The following is an 18546-nucleotide window of genomic DNA, read 5'->3' as shown; positions in this document are numbered from 1 at the left end:
CTGAAGTGTCAATATTTTGTGTGGCCACCATTATTTCCCAGAACTGCCTTAACTCTCCTGGGCATGGAGTTTACCAGAGCTTCACAGGTTGCCACTGGAATGCTTTTCCACTCCTCCATGACGACATCACGGAGCTGGCGGATATTCGAGACTTTGCGCTCCTCCACCTTCCGCTTGAGGATGCCCCAAAGATGTTCTATTGGGTTTAGGTCTGGAGACATGCTTGGCCAGTCCATCACCTTTACCCTCAGCCTCTTCAATAAAGCAGTGGTCGTCTTAGAGGTGTGTTTGGGGTCATTATCATGCTGGAACACTGCCCTGCGACCCAGTTTCCGGAGGGAGGGGATCATGCTCTGCTTCAGTATTTCACAGTACATATTGGAGTTCATGTGTCCCTCAATGAAATGTAACTCCCCAACACCTGCTGCACCCATGCAGCCCCAGACCATGACATTCCCACCACCATGCTTGACTGTAGGCATGACACACTTATCTTTGTACTCCTCACCTGATTGCCGCCACACATGCTTGAGACCATCTGAACCAAACAAATTAATCTTGGTCTCATCAGACCATAGGACATGGTTTCAGTAATCCATGTCCTTTGTTGACATGTCTTCAGCAAACTGTTTGCGGGCTTTCTTGTGTAGAGACTTCAGAAGAGGCTTCCTTCTGGGGTGACAGCCATGTAGACCAATTTGATGTAGTGTGCGGCGTATGGTCTGAGCACTGACAGGCTGACCCCCCACCTTTTCAATCTCTGCAGCAATGCTGACAGCACTCCTGCGCCTATCTTTCAAAGACAGCAGTTGGATGTGACGCTGAGCACGTGCACTCAGCTTCTTTGGACGACCAACGCGAGGTCTGTTCTGAGTGGACCCTGCTCTTTTAAAACGCTGGATGATCTTGGCAACTGTGCTCAATTTGGACATTTAGGGGTGTAGTCTCTTAGGGGTGTACTCACTTTTGTTGCCGGTGGTTTAGACATTAATGGCTGTATATTGAGTTATTTTGAGGGAAGAATAAATGTACACTGTTATATAAGCTGCACACAGACTACTTTTCATTGTGTCAAAGTGTCATTTTGTCAGTGTTGTCCCATGAAAAGATATAATTAAATATCTGCAGAAATGTGAGGGGTGTACTCACTTTTGTGATGCACTGTATATATATATATATATATTGTTATATAAATATTGTCAATATTAATACAAATACTTTGTGTTTTTTTTGTTAATTTATTTATTTACTATTTTTCCCACTTTTTTCCCCCAATTTTATCCCCCAGTCTAGTTGTGTCCAATTTACCCTGATTGCGTTCTTTGTACTGATTCGACCCTTCACCGCTGACTGAGGACGCCTCCCAACTGACATGCGCCCCCTCCGGCACGCATAGTAAAAAGTGCACGAATTGTGCATTTTTCGCCTGCACGAGTCGAGTTCATACACTTGACAGGCACTGTGCGCGGAGGGCCACACCCCCACCAGCGTTATTCCTCAGCCCTGTGCAGGCGGCATCAGTCAGCCAGCAGGGGCCGCAGTTGCACCAGTTATGAGGACCTATGATCCGACTTCTTTTACCCTCTAACCCTGAACAACAGCCGATCGTTGTTCATGCGGCCGCCCAGCCCAGTCGGAAAGGCAGAGCTGAGCTTTGATACGATGTATTAGAAACCCCAACTCTGGTGAGCTAGCATACTTTACCGCTGCGCCACCTGAGCGGCCTAAATACTTTGTGTTTTTAAGATAACTTATAAACAATATAAGCTAAAATACGGGCAGTGGCCTGCCATTGTAGTTTAAGTTTATATAATATCGTATCATATTGTATATCACTATGTCTCAAAAGCATATTGAGATATGACTTTTTTTAGTCATATTGCACAGCCCTTCTTAATAGTTAGTTATTTATGTTTGCTTTAATGCTTAAGCATCAACGTTGATATATTGTGTTAGCATTACTAAACTACTTTTAAGTTTAAGGCCATTTTTTTTAATGTAATAACATTACTTATCACTTCATCTGTGTTTCTCAAAAAAGGAGGTCACCAAATCAGATCAGTGACAGTTTTAAGACTGGGCACTGTCTGCATAGCACGATCAAATTCATTTTTTATGAAATGAGTTCAGGGAAACCCATTTGCATTTGTAACTACACACAGTTAACCACATGTTTTATCATATGAGTTGTAGTTTGGTTTCTTGGATCAACAGCCTGTTGCTAACACGCACACACACACACACACACACACACACACACACACACACACACACACCAAAAGCAATCGTTTAGCCATGGTGTTGTTTTGGTAACCTCATTAGCAACTCCTTGTATACATTGTATCGTTGGGGAAAACAGGCTGTTGGGGTAACAGGAAGTAAATGTGCTTTAGCTTGAAGAGAACCGTTTTCTCAGATATTTCTTTTCCAAACCTTAATGAGGCCATGCTAACGGCGACCTATTTGACTTTGTGGATGAGCGTGTGTGCATTTGAGGGTGCAGATGGCCAGTCATGCATGAAACTGGTTCTTTCTGGGCAGACACCAAAAAGGCTGAGCATGCTCCGAGTCTCAAAACACACACACACACACACACACACACACACACACACACACACACACACAGCACAGCCGGGCAATTATATGCAAGCTGTCAGCCTGCAAAGCTGGTCCTTATCCCCCCACTGCTGTACCCACTATACCTACTCACACATGGACCTAGTTTTGTAGCAGGAGTAGGTCATTTTAGTTTCCATCCACTGTTAAAACTATACACAAATTGGTACTGTACACATGTGTGCATGTGCAACTGTGCGCGTGAGAGAAACTTCCTGTAAGAACTCTGCACAGGAAGTGGCTTGCCACTTGAACGGGCGTGTCTGTCCCAAAATGACGGGTGACAGCTCTTCAACATGCACTCTAGAAGCCGCATCAATGGTCAGTTGTCATTTTCACAGCATTGGAAAAACAGTCAAATCAGGAGTATGGATCATTGCCTTTTTCCATTACAATGAAACAAAACAATAGCTTTTTTTATTTTATAAAGTAAATTTAATTATCATGTGGCTTAGGGCTGGCAATATCGGCAATCGATATTGGCCCAAATCACTGGATCGGATATCGGAAGGAAAAAAACGTGTAATCCGATCCTATACTGTTGCTTAATGTAAATAACACTTAATGTAAGTATGGCTATTGTTTGTGTGTAAAGCAAATAACACATGTAGATACGTTCCAACAGAGTGCCGTTTATTGCCAGCTCACATGGAAACTGCAGTAACAAGGAGAACCTTGATGACATCATTAACATGTGACCCTGATTTACAACTAATCCGCAGCAGCCATTCACAATTAAAACACACTGATCTACTTAAACTTTTAGGATTTTAAAAAATCATCTACTACTGCCACAACTGAAAACCCTGTTTAAACGCAATAATATTCGCTTTATAAATGATAGTTCACCTGAGATAAAGAACCTGTTTTGTCCTGGCTTGGAGATATCTCACATCCTCAACGATTAATCATTAGTGTTATGAAATAAAACAAACTACACCGTTTCCCTCTTCAAAATCCAGCAGGGTTTAATAATTTAAAACGTGACAGAACTTTAATGGAAAATCTCAACTCTGCATCAATTCTAATTGGTCCATCACGTTTGATTGACATCCACATCTTCCAATTGTAGACACTTTGGACGACACACCGTAAAGCGACATGTCACATGAACAACGGCTGCTAAATTATTTGGACATAAAGTTGGTATCGAGCCAGGCCTATTGTGGCTACAATAGCAATTTTAAATTAACATTAACACATTAGGCCAAGGATCAGCTGATGCCAGTACTGATCAGATCATAGTAAGCACTGATGTACTAGAAACCACTAATGGAAACATGAATGGCATTAAAGTGTAAAATGTTATCAAATCCAATCCTACAGCACTTACAGGATCAAGACATATGCATAACCTTTAAACTTAACCAAAGGTTCTCCTGTAACGTTTAGGGCCCTACTAAATTAACTGAAAATGTGCTTAATTTCACAGACCTCGTTGTGCCACATTTCACGGCAGTCATTAAATAACACTCATAAATTGAATTATAGAATAAACAGAAGCTACAATACACAGCACAGCCTACCTTAATGGTTGAATGTAAATCTAGAACATTCTGTTTAAAATATGAAAATTATTGTCCATGTTTTGACACGAATTTCACGGCAAACTGCACATTACATGAGAAAACATGATTTTTACAGTCGTGAATTAGATAGAGGCTTGATTATGTTTATTGCATCTTTATGTATTATATAAACATGTCTTTCACAGGCTTGCATTAAAAATAAGTAAGGGTCTTTTCTGACATTTTTTGTAAAACACTTGGCTAACTTATTGAGTTTATACTTAAATTAATTTACAAAAGTGCATTACTGAATTTCTTTTAACAACAAAAGAATCATAAACACTGTAGCTACTTTCAAGCATGGTGGTTGATAGTAATTATTAAATAATATTGCTATCAGTGAAACTGGTGGATTGGACAAAATGTATGGAATGAGGTTTATTATTTGATCCCAGAATTATCTATAAAGACGTTAACTGATAACCAACAAAGAACTTTCAACAGCTGACATTTGATTTGACTTAGAACAAACCTGCAGATTTCACTCGCATACATGCTAGCACTCTGAAACTAGTGGTACCCAGTAGTGGTGTCATACCAAAATCTTGGTCTTGTTATTTATACTTGCTACTATTTGCTATGATGTTGAGCATTTTTCCCCCTCATTTACCAAAGCCGAACATAGACCACATTAATGTAAAATGAGTGATGTGTTTAATGTTTTGATGGTCTTAGAGGTCTGACCTCAATCTTATCAAGTTTAAGTTGACTGTACTGAAAAGTCAAGTATAGAATAGCTTAACTTGTTGATCAGAGTCAAGAGAGGTTTATTGTCATTTCAGCTATATACAAGTACATATTGAAACAATACAACGTTCCTCCAGGTCCAAGGTGCAACATAGAACAAAAAGTGCAAGACAGTACAGTACAGTGCAGGTAGACAACATTACAATAATACGAGAATGCTTAAAATAAATAAAGGAAGACAAGACTAGAGACAAGTGTTGGTTAGTACATGGTACTGAGTAAATAATGGTGAGGTAGATTATACACAAGTCTTGTGTATCAGTCAAGTTAAGTCAGACTCATTTATATAACGTTTCTTACTATGAACATTGTCTCACATCAACTTTACCCCTGCTGAGCAAGCCGAGGGCGACAGTGGCAAGGGAAAACTCCCTAAAATTACAGGAAGAAACCTTGAGAGGAACCAGACTCAGCAGGAACCCATCCCTCTTGGGTGGCCTGGAGAAGTTTTTTTTATATTTAATCCTGTCTTTGAAGAAGACCTGGACATTATAAGTTCTGGACATTTTTGTTGCAACATGCCAGGTTCCCATCCCGTCCAGTAGGGGCACTCCAGGTTTCCGTCCCATCTTGTAGCAGCACACCAGGTTCCCGTCCCATCTAACAGGAGCAGCACCGTTGGCCCTGCAGTCTCGATCCGCAGTCATCAACCTCGGGAGGGGAAACAGGTTTCCGTCAGAACCACCTTGGGGTACAAAAACAGAAGATGTAGTTACAATGTGGAATCGCCGTGTTTGGGACCCCGAGAGGCCGCTGCGTTTTAACTCGCCGCCATCTTGGTAACCAACCAGAAGAGACACTGTGACTGTGATCAGGCAAACGTACAAACAAAAAATGATTGATCAAGGTGAAACAAACTTACTGACACATAAAAAATACACATACTATGCATATCATTTTACCCAGCAGATTTAGTTGTTTTAACTTAAGTATGTGAAATGATAGTGCATTTTTAAATGTTGGGTGCTCTCCTCAAGTGATTGGAGAAAACCTGTCACTAGTAAAGAAGTTCATGTATCTTGGGATCTTGTTCACAAGTGATGAACAAAGAGAGAATGGGAGATTAATAAATGAATTGGGTTAACAGCAGCAGTTTTGCAGTCATTGTACTGGTTTGTGTTGGTGAAGTGGGAAATTATTCCTCAGACAAAGCTTACGGCTTACCTGTTAGTCTATGTTCCTATCCTCACTTATAGTCAGCAGGTCGCAGGTTAAATCAGCAGAAATTAGGTTTCCTACACATGAATGCAGGGCTTACTGTCCATGACACAGCGTGAGAAGTTCAGCAATCCAGGGTAACCTTGGAGTTCAGCTGCTGCTCCTTTGAATAGAGAGGAGCCAGTTGAAGTGGTTTGGGCATCTTACAAGAATGTCCTGTAGTCGGCTCCCACTAGAACAGTTCTAGGCATGTTCCTATGGATGGAGACCCAGAACAGACCCAGGGCCTTCTGGAGGGATTATAATTCCCCAGATGTTGGCTTGAAACGTCTGGCGCTACTTGGTGGCATCTGATGCACTGATACATAACATCCCAGAGGTTCTCAATTGCTTGCAGTCTGGGAAACATGAGGGCCAGTCAATGGCATCAATGCCTTTGTGATCCAAGAACTGCCTACACACACTAGACACATGAGGCCAGGCATTGTCCTGCACTAGAAGGACCTCAGGGCCCACTGCATCAGCATCAGTCTGGCTGGCTGTGGCTCTGAGGATTTCATTTCGGTTACCTGACTGGTTACTGTACTATTGGCCATCACATGCTGGTCTGTGCAGCCTTCCAAGGATCTGCCTTCACAAACAATCACTGAACCATTGCCAGACTGGATAGGATAAGGAGAGAGTAATTGTCTTTGGCCACCACCTGCAAAACCATTTCCTTTTTAGGGGTTGTGCATTTCCAGTGCACTCGTTGTCACTTATTGTTTTTGTTTAAAATGTATTTATAATTATTTACTGTAATGTTTTGCAGTTTAACATTTGTTTGGTGCCTTGGCGCCCATGTAAAACAGTTTTAGGTTTTGCTTTTTTTAATGCAGGAATATTTAGATGCCAGGTCTCATTTAACTTACTACTTACTATAAATGCTCACCACGTAAGGCATTGTAGAATCGATGGTAAGAGTAACTGTGCTAATGATTTGATTTAATATATGCTACATAATTTTAAAAAAGTGTACTAAATCACTAAATCTATCCAAACTCTGTACCTAAGAAAACTGATGTCTTTAAAACATTCAAATTTACATTCATCTTTTTCTTCCTTCCTCATTAGTCATAAAGTTTTAATCATAACACTGTTCATCAACCATGATGATGATTCACTGAACTCCTGAAGCAAAACCGATGCTGCCAGTAAAAGACCAGAGATGTGTGCTGGGCTGATACTGAGGCATTCCGCAGTTAGCTGTGGGTGATTAAATGTTCAGCCAAAAAAAGTCACACAACTCCACACAGATAACGTGCATGTTCTGAACTACATTTCCTCTACTTCCCAGTTTAGGAAAAAAGCGTCTCAAACCTCTTGCTGGAGTGCTAAATAGTATGTCAAAAACAATCGTCATGCTGATGTTTGTTTGTTTATTTGTTTATTAGGGTTTTATTGTCATGTTTTACACTTTGGTTACATTCATGACAAACAATAGTTACTCATTACACAAGATTCATCACTTCACAAGGTTATATCACAGTCATGGACAATTTTGTATCTCCAATTCACCTCACTTGCATGTCTTTGGACTGTGGGAGGAAACCGGAGAACCCGGAGGAAACCCGCGCAGACACGAGGAGAACATGCAAACTCCACACAGAAAGGACCCGGACCGCCCCACCTGGGGATCGAACCCAGGACCTTCTTGCTGTGAGGCGACAGTGCTACCCACTTAGCCACCGTGCCGCCCTCATGCTAATGTAACATACTACACTGTACTAAAGAATGTAATTCATTTATCAGCTATAATACATACTGCATGGATTCCTAGTGTATCTGAAGGTGCTTTATTACAGAATAAACCATACATTACAGAAAACAGAAAGTGAGGTAGAGAACAACATCATGGACTGCAAAGTCAAACTAGTACAAGGAAGTCATTGTTCGGTTAATGCTATTGATTTTAAAGGTCATTCTATTTATTTTTAACAGCTGACTCTTAATTTGAACTGAAAGCAGAGCTACAGATCTCTAAACACAAGCGTTACAGATGCTGAGTTCAGATGCATATTTAAGTCTTGACCTCTGCATGTGCCAATTACAGTGTTCTTTTTGAGAACACGTACTGCAATTATAGTCTGAACAGAAAAAATATCTGCCTTTATTACATTTAGATTATTTGAATCAAGAACAATAAAAATATTATTCATTACAACCACAGTTGGAAGCTGATTAGCATCAGTATGAAGTCTGACCGTTAAACTCTGTGCATGTGGATCTGTGTCTAAAATGATTTATTTTACAAATATAATGAGGAGTTTTTGCATCATGTCTCAGTGTGAAAGTACAATTCTGCCTATTATCTTACAATAAGTACACTTTTGTGTTCAGGAAGAGCACTGAGCATTGGTTTGTATGTGCTTGTAATGAACTGTTTGCTGCTGTATAAAATCGACATTCTGAATGCTGAACTGGTTTGGGTTAGTGTTGATGTTCATCTTACTGCTGATGTACATCATTCTTTGTTTTTAACCAGTAAAGCAGCAAGAATTGTTAATATCAAACTCTGTGATGTGTGGTTTTTTTTAGAGGGGTCCATAAGCATCGCAGTTTAATGATTAACAATCACTTATTGACAGATATCAGTTTAAAGAAATGGCATATGTTCCATTAGCATGACAATTAAATTCTGGTTGTGCATTGCTCATTACTTTGGGAAATGATATAGCTTTATATGTCGGAAGTCTGATTTGAGCAAGCTGCTTTCAGCTGATGAACATTATGGATATACTGTTTTGCAATATGAAGCACCAGCATCTTAGATGTCCACACAACAAAGCCATGCTGCTTTTTGGTTGACACTGCCGATTTGAACTCCACATGAATTTAATTTTGGGAGGATTTTACCAATTTCTACCTTGTTTAAGAACTAATGAGCATTCACCTTACATATACTATATGGCAAAAAACGTTTGTAGGGCATCACATTCCAAAACCATGTACGTTAATATGCTGCTATATCGGTCTAATGTGAAGCTTTTTCACAAGATTTTGGATTGTGTCTGTCAAAAGTGTATTTATGAGGTCAGTCACTGAAAATGCACCTGAAGGCCTGGCTCACAGTTGACGTTCTTATTCATTCCAAATGTGGTCAGTGAAATTGAGGTAAGGGCTCTGCAGGTTACTGGGGTTTCTCCACATGGAACTTGTCAAATGTTTTGTAGACCTTGTCGTCAGCCTGCTATGTTGGACCCCTGAGCAAGATCTTTATCACTCAATGGCTTACAATTGTACTCAGTAACTATTGTAAGTTGCTTTGGATGAAAATGTCTGCTAAATGAGTTTGCATGTTCTCCCTGTGTCTGCATGGGTTTCCTCAGGTAGCTCCGGTTTCCTCCCACAGTCCAAAGACATGCAAGTGAGGTGACTTGGAGATGTATAAATTGTCCATGACTGTCTTTGACCTTAAAGACTTAAACTGATGAATCTTGTGTAACCAGTAACTACCTGTTCTGTCATGAATGTCATATGACATGACATTATAATCCTAATAAATAAATAAACTATCCAGAAAAACTGTAAGTGATAAATTAAGTATATATTAATGGAAAGAAAGAAGGATCTATGTGTGTTTTTCCAGCAAGCTTTACAGTGAAGCCACATGTAGGTATTGTTTAGGACAGAGGTGTATAATCTTATCTGCCTGGGCCGGCGTGGCTGCTAATTTTCATTCCAACCTAGCTGGAACACACCTGAAGCTGCTCATCAGATGTTTCAAAGCTAAGACCAGTCTGATTACACAAGAGGAGTCAGAAGAGCTCTAGGTGGGTTGGAATGAAAACCTGCAGCCTGAGCAGGTTTTTGTGGATAAACTTAAACCCTGGATTTGGATGTTCAAGGCTGGTTGCACTGCCATACAGTGTTATTTTTAGGCTCTTTTTTCCATGAGTGTTTCAGATAGTCATTACTGGTATCTTTTGCATTGCCTGCATGGTCACGAGTGTACATTATGTGTACATGATGTGTTCTCCTATGTTTCCTGTGTGATTATTTCACTGTATTGCTTAGTGTCCGGTCTGGCATGTGCTGCTGAAGTTAGCAGAGCATTCAGAACTGTAAACTCTGTGTGTGAGTGAGATATGGAGACTGAAAGCTCTCTTTGCTGGCTGCTAGTCCTATGCAAATGTCCTCTGTCAGATGTCATGCAATTCTTCCAAATTTTCCTCCCAATCTAGTCGTGTCCAATTACCCTGATTGCATTACGCTTCCCCTGTACTGATGTTAACCTCCGCTCCTGAATGAGGAGAGTCGTGACTAACGCACACCCCCTCCGACACGTGTGCTGTACCAACTTCATTTTTTCACCTGCATGAGACGAGTTCATATGTGGATCAGCTTTCTGTACGGAAAGACACACCCTGATTCCATTATCCCCTGTCTCTGTGCGTAAAAATATATATTAGTATTTTTTCCTCTCTTGCTCTTTCTCTTTCTGTGCATGTCTCTCCGAGGGTAATCGGCTGTTAGTTTATTTCATACTGGTCACTTATTACTGGGCTGAGTAAGTGAGTATTTATTTATACAGGAGTAGGCAGTAATTACCTACATTTCCCTTGCTGTGTGGGGCTTTGTTTACCTGTGCTTGTAGGTTTGTTTATGTAAACAAAGCATACATGCACATTTTATTGCAGTGCTAGTGGAAAGTTCTCTCTTTCTTTTTAGCTCCATTAGATCGATTGTTGCTGCACAATGATTCTAATTCATTAGGGCCTGCGATACAACACACCAGGGAGGAGGTTTTAAAGCTTTGTAAAACTGTAGAAGTTAAACTTCATGAGATAAGAGTGTGTGTGAGTAAATGCACACTCATGGCCAGCACCATGTGCTAAGTGGGCTGAGGTCAGGGCTGTTTGCTAGCCACTGGAGTTTCTCCACACTAAGCTCATCAAACTATAAGGTCTGTCTGAACAACTAGTGATCTCTCTACATAGACAGCATTTTACTTCATCATACGCACCCATTAGAAGCAATAAATCTTACTGAATGACGAGGGAGCATACGATGCTTGCTTAGCTACAACCCAAGTTACCTTCAGAAACAAGTGCTTAATCCTTTGGGGCTCCTTTTTAATGGCGAAACTGTGGACAGTTAAATGTTATTTTATCTCTGGTATTCTTTCATACCACTTTAGATTCTAGCAAAAAGCCAGTAAATGTCAAAATAATGCTAAAATGGCTTTAATTTCATTTTTCTTTTAAAACTAGTAACAGTGACAGAAAAAAATAATATGTAAATAAAAGGCAAGTGAAGCACACAGACTTGAAGCAATTTATTGTGTTGAAGTTGGAACTCTTTTTATTGCTGCACAACAGTGTTGAAACATAGTCAATAATTAAGAGGGAAGGTATTAAGAAGGTTGCTGGTTCAAGCCCCACCAGTGTGCAACCTTCAGTTGCTCAAATTGTGTTGTTGTTTTGTATAAAAGCATCTCCTGAATGCCGGGTCCTTTCTGTGTGGAGTTTGCATGTTCTCCCCGTGTCTGTGTGGGTTTCCTCCGGGAGCTCCAGGTTCCTCCCACAGTCCAAAAACATGCAAGTGAGGTGAATTGAAGATACAGGATTGTCCATGACCGTGTTTGACATTGAGACTTGTGGACTGATGGATGTTGTGTGGCGAATGACTGCTTCTGTCATGAATGTAACCAAGGTGTGTAAAACATGACATTAAAATCCTAATAAACAAACAAACAAACAAACAAACAAAACCCCTGAGACTATTGACCAGCTGCACATGAATGTGTGGGGCAAACAGCATGTGTTTAACATCTCGTTCCAAAATCATGTGCATTCGGATTTGCTGCTCCCGCCGCCTCCTTTCTACTGTAAAGGCTTTCTACTCATTTTTAAAACAAGACTGTTGGAATGCACTTTTGTTTAGTCACAAGGGTTAGTTTTTCCACACCAAAGTCCTTAATGGCTATTATTTTGTGTATGGTTATTTTGAAAACACAGAATTTATTAATATTCTAAATCCAAATAGTACCGTCCTTGGGCGAGCCGTAGTTTAGTGGTTAGGGTACTGGACTAGTAATCAAAAGGTCGCTGGTTCAAGCCTTGCAACTTCCAGGTTGCTGCTGTTGGGCCCTTAAGAAAGGCCCTTAACCCTCAATTGCGTATACTGTAACTGTACTATAAGTTGCTTTGGATAAAGGCGTCTGCTAAATGCTGAACATGTAAATGTAAATGTAAATTTGGTAGAGAAGAAATCCTGTTCAGGGCTGTTTGGTCTGAACTAAAGAAAGCTTGCAAAAAACTAACCAGCCCTGATCAATATTCCTCCTCTACAAATTTCATGCACTTGTTAACAACTGGTGTATGGTTAACATAGCCAATAGTCAACTTTCACAATGTAGTGTTTGTAACCTAAATTTTGGCAGAAAATACTTGCAAGTTCTTGCATCAACAAAAATGCTGGCAAACATATTCATGATTTGCTGTATTGATTAGTCTGGTTGCTGTGTAGCACGAAGTAACTTCATTGAGACAATGCAAACATTGTGGACTTTGCCTCTGTTTAAAGTGATGCAATGTAAAACTCTACAAAATGCTTTTTTGTTTGGCTTTAGTGAGAAAAATTCCAGTTGAAAAGCAGGAAAATTGGGAGTTGGCTAACCCTAGTGAATGCAATAGGTTGTGTTAGTTAACTCTACGTATGTGTGCTTGCTCATGGTTAACTTGTCACTTGCTAGGCTTCTAATTACTGTCTTAACATAGAAACATTACAACTAATGGGATGTCTTTTTAGCTTGACCTACCCTGTTTTGTGACAAATTATAATGGCGGGGAAAAGCTATTCATCACCGTTTGGTTGTGTAATTACATGAACAGAATGGTTTGAAAGACACTGTCAGATACTTTCACACAGATTTGACATTGAATTACACATGCATTAAATGCACATTAGGAAATATGAATAAATATAAAAATGACATTTAAAATATATATTTTTAAAAGTACATTTAACATTGTTGACTTGTTATAGACCATCAAGCATCATCTTGCTGCATGATTAAAAGTAAAAATAAAAACTGAATTAATAATTTACTAAGAATGAACCAAACACAAACCCACGTGAGAAATGTATTTGTTTTTTGTTTGTGTGGTACTTTATTTTGCATAAAAAGGTTAGCTACTTTGACTAAAGTATTTTAGCAAAACTGTTAAAAGCACTTAAATAGCAAAGTACCATGTGGTTATACCTGATATACAGGTAAAGAAGGGAACAGACACTTTATGATAACTTTTGAAGCTCATAGTCTATATTTGAATGGGTGTGGTATTTGTCAGTATTTGGAAATTAGGTGCTCTGATAATAAATTTTTAATTTGTAATCTTTAATCTTTCTTTACAACTAAATTGGGCAGTGGCAGTTTTGGGGCATTTCTATCAGCCAATTATTTTATTTTATTTTATTTTGTTTATTTAATTGTATTTGTCTTTATCAATTGTGGGCTTAATTAACAATGCAACAAGCTCCGTGAAGATTATGTTGTCATAACAGGTCTGACACTAAAATTAAGCTGTTTGGTCTTGCTGCAAATAATGGCATTTGCCTGAAATGTAGCAGTTTATTGTTGAAAAAAAACCTTCCACAATGTGAAGCATGGTGGTGGTAGCATAACATTGTGGGGATGTTTTTTTTTTTCCTTAGCAGAGACTAGGAAACTGGTCATGACCTGAAGGCAACTGTAACTGCAACCAAAGACGGTTTGATCAAGTATTGACCCAGAGGCATGAATTCTTATGCAACCACCAAATGACAAAAATGCAGCAGACCTGCTATGTGACTTTGCACTAGAACAGTTCTTGAACTAAAGTAAAGAACAGTTAAAGAACAGTGCTTATACAGGAGTAAAGCTGTGCACAGTGCAAATTATAATACAAAGTCAGAAATTAGAAAATGCCAAGGTTTTTGAGAGATTTGTTTTTCCAGCTATCTGTTTCAAATTGTTTACATTTCAGACTTTGCACTAACGTATTGTTTAGGTTATTTTGGGGGCAAAAATCATAATAAATACTTAATGGCATTTTGCTGAAACTGTTATTAACAACTTAGTGGAGTCGGTCAGTGTCATTAAAGCGTTTAGAGTACTCGAGATATTTAAGTGGATGCGATGTATTATATATAATGTCCATGTCATATTGCTTTGTTTAACTGGTCGTGACTCTGTTTAGAAAATAGATTTGTTATTTTGGTACCAAGTAATTTTGGTTGAAATGAATTGGTTGTAACAAAAACCATATTGTTGGTTGGAAATTTTCATTCCAGGTATTATTCACCTGATTACCAATATTTTAGTAAAATAGCTTCATTTTTACCCTGGTTATTATCCTACTATTATAAGTAATATTGCTATTATTAATATTGAAGGTTTGCATCACAATGTGCAAAATGTCCACACACATGTACCAAATCTGTCAATGAATTAATCCTATTATTTTTAGCAACAAAAAAAACTTTGATTTTAGCACAGTTCAGCAACAGTGGTGTTGCCACATCACAAAAACATCCATTATATTTAAAGACCAAGAACTCTGGACCCAGTCATGCATGTAAATCACTGTTTTAAAAACTCTTCCTACCAACCCAGCTTATGTATTTAATGAGAAAATTATGGCAAGTATGTGCTTTGTTAAATGGATCTCTTTTAATAAAACTCAGTAAGGGACCTCATAGCACTAGCACAGCCTATTATTGGGTATCTACTTACTAGCTTTTTTTTTCTTTTAATCAAAAGTATCTTGTTTATATTTGCTGTTTGTTTATAAGCACTATTAAAATGCATAAAAAGCTCAAATCTTTTAATTGTTGCTAATAAAGGCAACTACTACAGGACATCCTGTGTTATAAGAAGCATTTCAATGATGCACAATCAGTCAGCTGTTGTCCCTCCCTCTTCCCGTTGTAATACTTAGAATGAAATATTGAACACATGCCTGGACCTCTACATTTCTAAGAAACAGGTCAAGCCAGTGTGTACAAGCTGTTCAGGTTTGTAATGGAATGACATAATAGAGTGCAAGTCAGTATGTTAGCTCATTCTTTACAACCCAAATGTGACGTAATTCTGTGGAATTCAACATTAGTTGTTTATTAACCAAAAAAATGTCCAGCCAGAGAAAAGTTCCTCTTAGTTCTGCTCTGTATTTGTTACACTGAGCTGCCCTCTTGTGGCAGATTTAGCTCAATACAGTTTTTGATGAACTCATTTACAGTGTTTCGAGTGTTTTCCCTCGATTTAAAAACTGCCATATACATTTTTGAACACACAGAAATGATATTTTTAAATATTTCTATATGATAAATCATCAAGAGGTATGAATACATAACTTTGAGTAAGGCTGCTTCTTAGATGCTGCTAAGTGTTAATATTTTGGATAGAAATATGAATTGAACAAATATAGGATTATACAGTGTATTTTATAACATTGAACATGAAAGAACAAAATATTATTACAGCACACGTTTAGTACTAGTAATAATCATATTTTTTAGTTTCTTTTTCCTAATTTTATGAGTTAGTAGCAGTTTTGAAAATACCAGCAGCATAACACATCTAAACACGGTATGACTTGGTATTTGAAGTAATCTGTGATCATCTAATTATCAGTCTTTTACTCTTAGGACTTTTTGGGGATTTTTGGAACATGCTAATTGTTAAATTGTTATTTAGGTTGGGAACTGTCTAGATCATTTACAGATCTATTGCTCTTTTAAGACATTTTCTGTAGTCTATATGTCTGTCTGTATTTGGGATGCAAACTTTGTCAATGTCTTTTTACCAGTTACTAACAGTTATAAGGTAATGGTTAACTGTTAACAAACAAGCACAAAGCAACTCGCATGGTAGTAATGTAGAACAGTAAGATAAAGATGAACACTGTAAGCAGATGCAGTTCAGCATGACAAATGTAGATTTTAAACTAGCAATAAATAAACTAAGCTCGTCAAAAATAAATAGTATGTAAATAATGATTAAAGTCTGTATGCTGCTAGTGTATTTGTAATCTTACTGATAAATTGTGCATTATATTGTTTTATATTGTATTATTGATAACATGATATGTACAACTGTTTTTTTATACTGGAACATGATGCAAAATTATTTCACATCCACGTCATTTTTGTTAAGAATAAAAAATACATAGTACTCACAGATCTACATGTGCAGAGTTTAACAAATTCAAACTCCATACTGATACTTGCTCCAAAACAACTTGCGTTTGGGAATTGAATGTGTAGTGGTATACTTTAAAGTTTTCTCTAAACTGGTGTAAAGTTGCAGCTCTGTGTAAATCTGTAAACACAATTGGCGCATGTGCATAGAGGGTGAATTAATGCATAGAGTGCATAGAGTCGTTAATCATTTCTGTGATTGCTTAAATAAATCTGTAATTTTTGGGTGAGCAATTGCTTTGGGTTTCAACCATTTTCTTCCTTTTCCTCTTTCTCATCCTCCTTTGTACAGACCTTGAAACGGCTTTTTCCTGATGAGGTAGGTGTAAAACTGTGTTTTCCAGAATACCACACACACTGTCAGCTTACTCTCCTAACCCTGTTTCCCTCCTCAATTAACCTGCACTAAACCCACTCACATGCATGACCTAACATAAGCACCATCCATCCCACCCTTAACCCTTACATACAGGTCCTTCTCAAAAAATTAGCATATTGTGATAAAGTTCATTATTTTCCATAATGTAATGATAAAAATTAAACTTTCATATATTTTAGATTCATTGCACACCAACTGAAATATTTCAGGTCTTTTATTGTTTTAATACTGATGATTTTGGCATACAGCTCATGAAAACCCAAATAATCTCAAATAATTAGCATATTTCATCCGACCAATAAAAGAAAAGTGTTTTTAATACAAAAAAAGTCAACCTTCAAATAATTATGTTCAGTTATGCACTCAATACTTGGTCGGGAATCCTTTTGCAGAAATGACTGCTTCAATGCGGCGTGGCATGGAGGCAATCAGCCTGTGGCACTGCTGAGGTGTTATGGAGGCCCAGGATGCTTCGATAGCGGCCTTAAGCTCATCCAGAGTGTTGGGTCTTGTGTCTCTCAACTTTCTCTTCACAATATCCCACAGATTCTCTATGGGGTTCAGGTCAGGAGAGTTGGCAGGCCAATTGAGCACAGTAATACCATGGTCAGTAAACCATTCACCAGTGGTTTTGGCACTGTGAGCAGGTGCCAGGTCGTGCTGAAAAATGAAATCTTCATCTCCATAAAGCTTTTCAGCAGATGGAAGCATGAAGTGCTCCAAAATCTCCTGATAGCTAGCTGCATTGACCCTGCCCTTGATAAAACACAGTGGACCAACACCAGCAGCTGACATGGCACCCCAGACCATCACTGACTGTGGGTACTTGACACTGGACTTCAGGCATTTTGGCATTTCCTTCTCCCCAGTCTTCCTCCAGACTCTGGCACCTTGATTTCCGAAAACAGTACTTTGGACCACTGAGCAACAGTCCAGTGCTGCTTCTCTGTAGCCCAGGTCAGGCGCTTCTGCCGCTGTTTCTGGTTCAAAAGTGGCTTGACCTGGGGAATGCGGCACCTGTAGCCCATTTCCTGCACACGCCTGTGCACGGTGGCTCTGGATGTTTCTACTCCAGACTCAGTCCACTGCTTCCGCAGGTCCCCCAAGGTCTGGAATCGGCCCTTCTCCACAATCTTCCTCAGGGTCCGGTCACCTCTTCTCGTTGTGCAGCGTTTTCTGCCACACTTTTTCCTTCCCACAGACTTCCCACTGAGGTGCCTTGATACAGCACTCTGGGAACAGCCTATTCGTTCAGAAATTTCTTTCTGTGTCTTACCCTCTTGCTTGAGGGTGTCAATGATGGCCTTCTGGACAGCAGTCAGGTCGGCAGTCTTACCCATGATTGCAGTTTTGAGTAATGAACCAGGCTGGGAGTTTTTAAAAGCCTCAGGAATCTTTTGCAGGTGTTTAGAGTTAATTCGTTGATTCAGATGATTAGGTTAATAGCTCGTTTAGAGAACCTTTGATATGATATGCTAATTTTTTGAGATAGGAATTTTGGGTTTTCATGAGCTGTATGCCAAAATCATCAGTATTAAAACAATAAAAGACCTGAAATATTTCAGTTGGTGTGCAATGAATCTAAAATATATGAAAGTTTAATTTTTATCATTACATTATGGAAAATAATGAACTTTATCACAATATGCTAATTTTTTGAGAAGGACCTGTATAGTGTGTGTTTACTATTAACAGTCACGTCTTGTATGTGTGCTGCTGACTGTATTGTCTGACAGCTGCACACATTTGTGTGTCTTTGCAAACCACCCCCTGATGAAGCTGCATTCTGAAAGAGTATCTTACTTTGATGCACTAGAAACTGTGTACAAAGAGTAAATGTACCATGTTTTTTAT

At 38.8% G+C, this 18546-nt stretch overlaps 1 protein-coding gene across 1 annotated transcript in view; it reads left to right on the top strand.

The window, feature by feature from the left end:
* Window positions 1-18546, top strand: part of LOC134316375 (protein diaphanous homolog 1) — a 137716-nt gene that overhangs the window by 22811 nt on the left and 96359 nt on the right. The window contains exon 2 of the mRNA XM_062996771.1: window positions 16606-16632. Coding sequence (XP_062852841.1) covers window positions 16606-16632 — 27 coding nt within the window. The remainder of the gene's footprint in view (window positions 1-16605; window positions 16633-18546) is intronic.

The sequence above is a fragment of the Trichomycterus rosablanca genome, chromosome 1, assembly GCF_030014385.1.
Source record: "Trichomycterus rosablanca isolate fTriRos1 chromosome 1, fTriRos1.hap1, whole genome shotgun sequence".
In the NCBI taxonomy this organism is placed as follows: Eukaryota; Metazoa; Chordata; class Actinopteri; order Siluriformes; family Trichomycteridae; genus Trichomycterus; species Trichomycterus rosablanca.
Note: the sequence above shows the minus strand (reverse complement) of the source record. Positions and strands in the feature narration are given on the sequence as shown.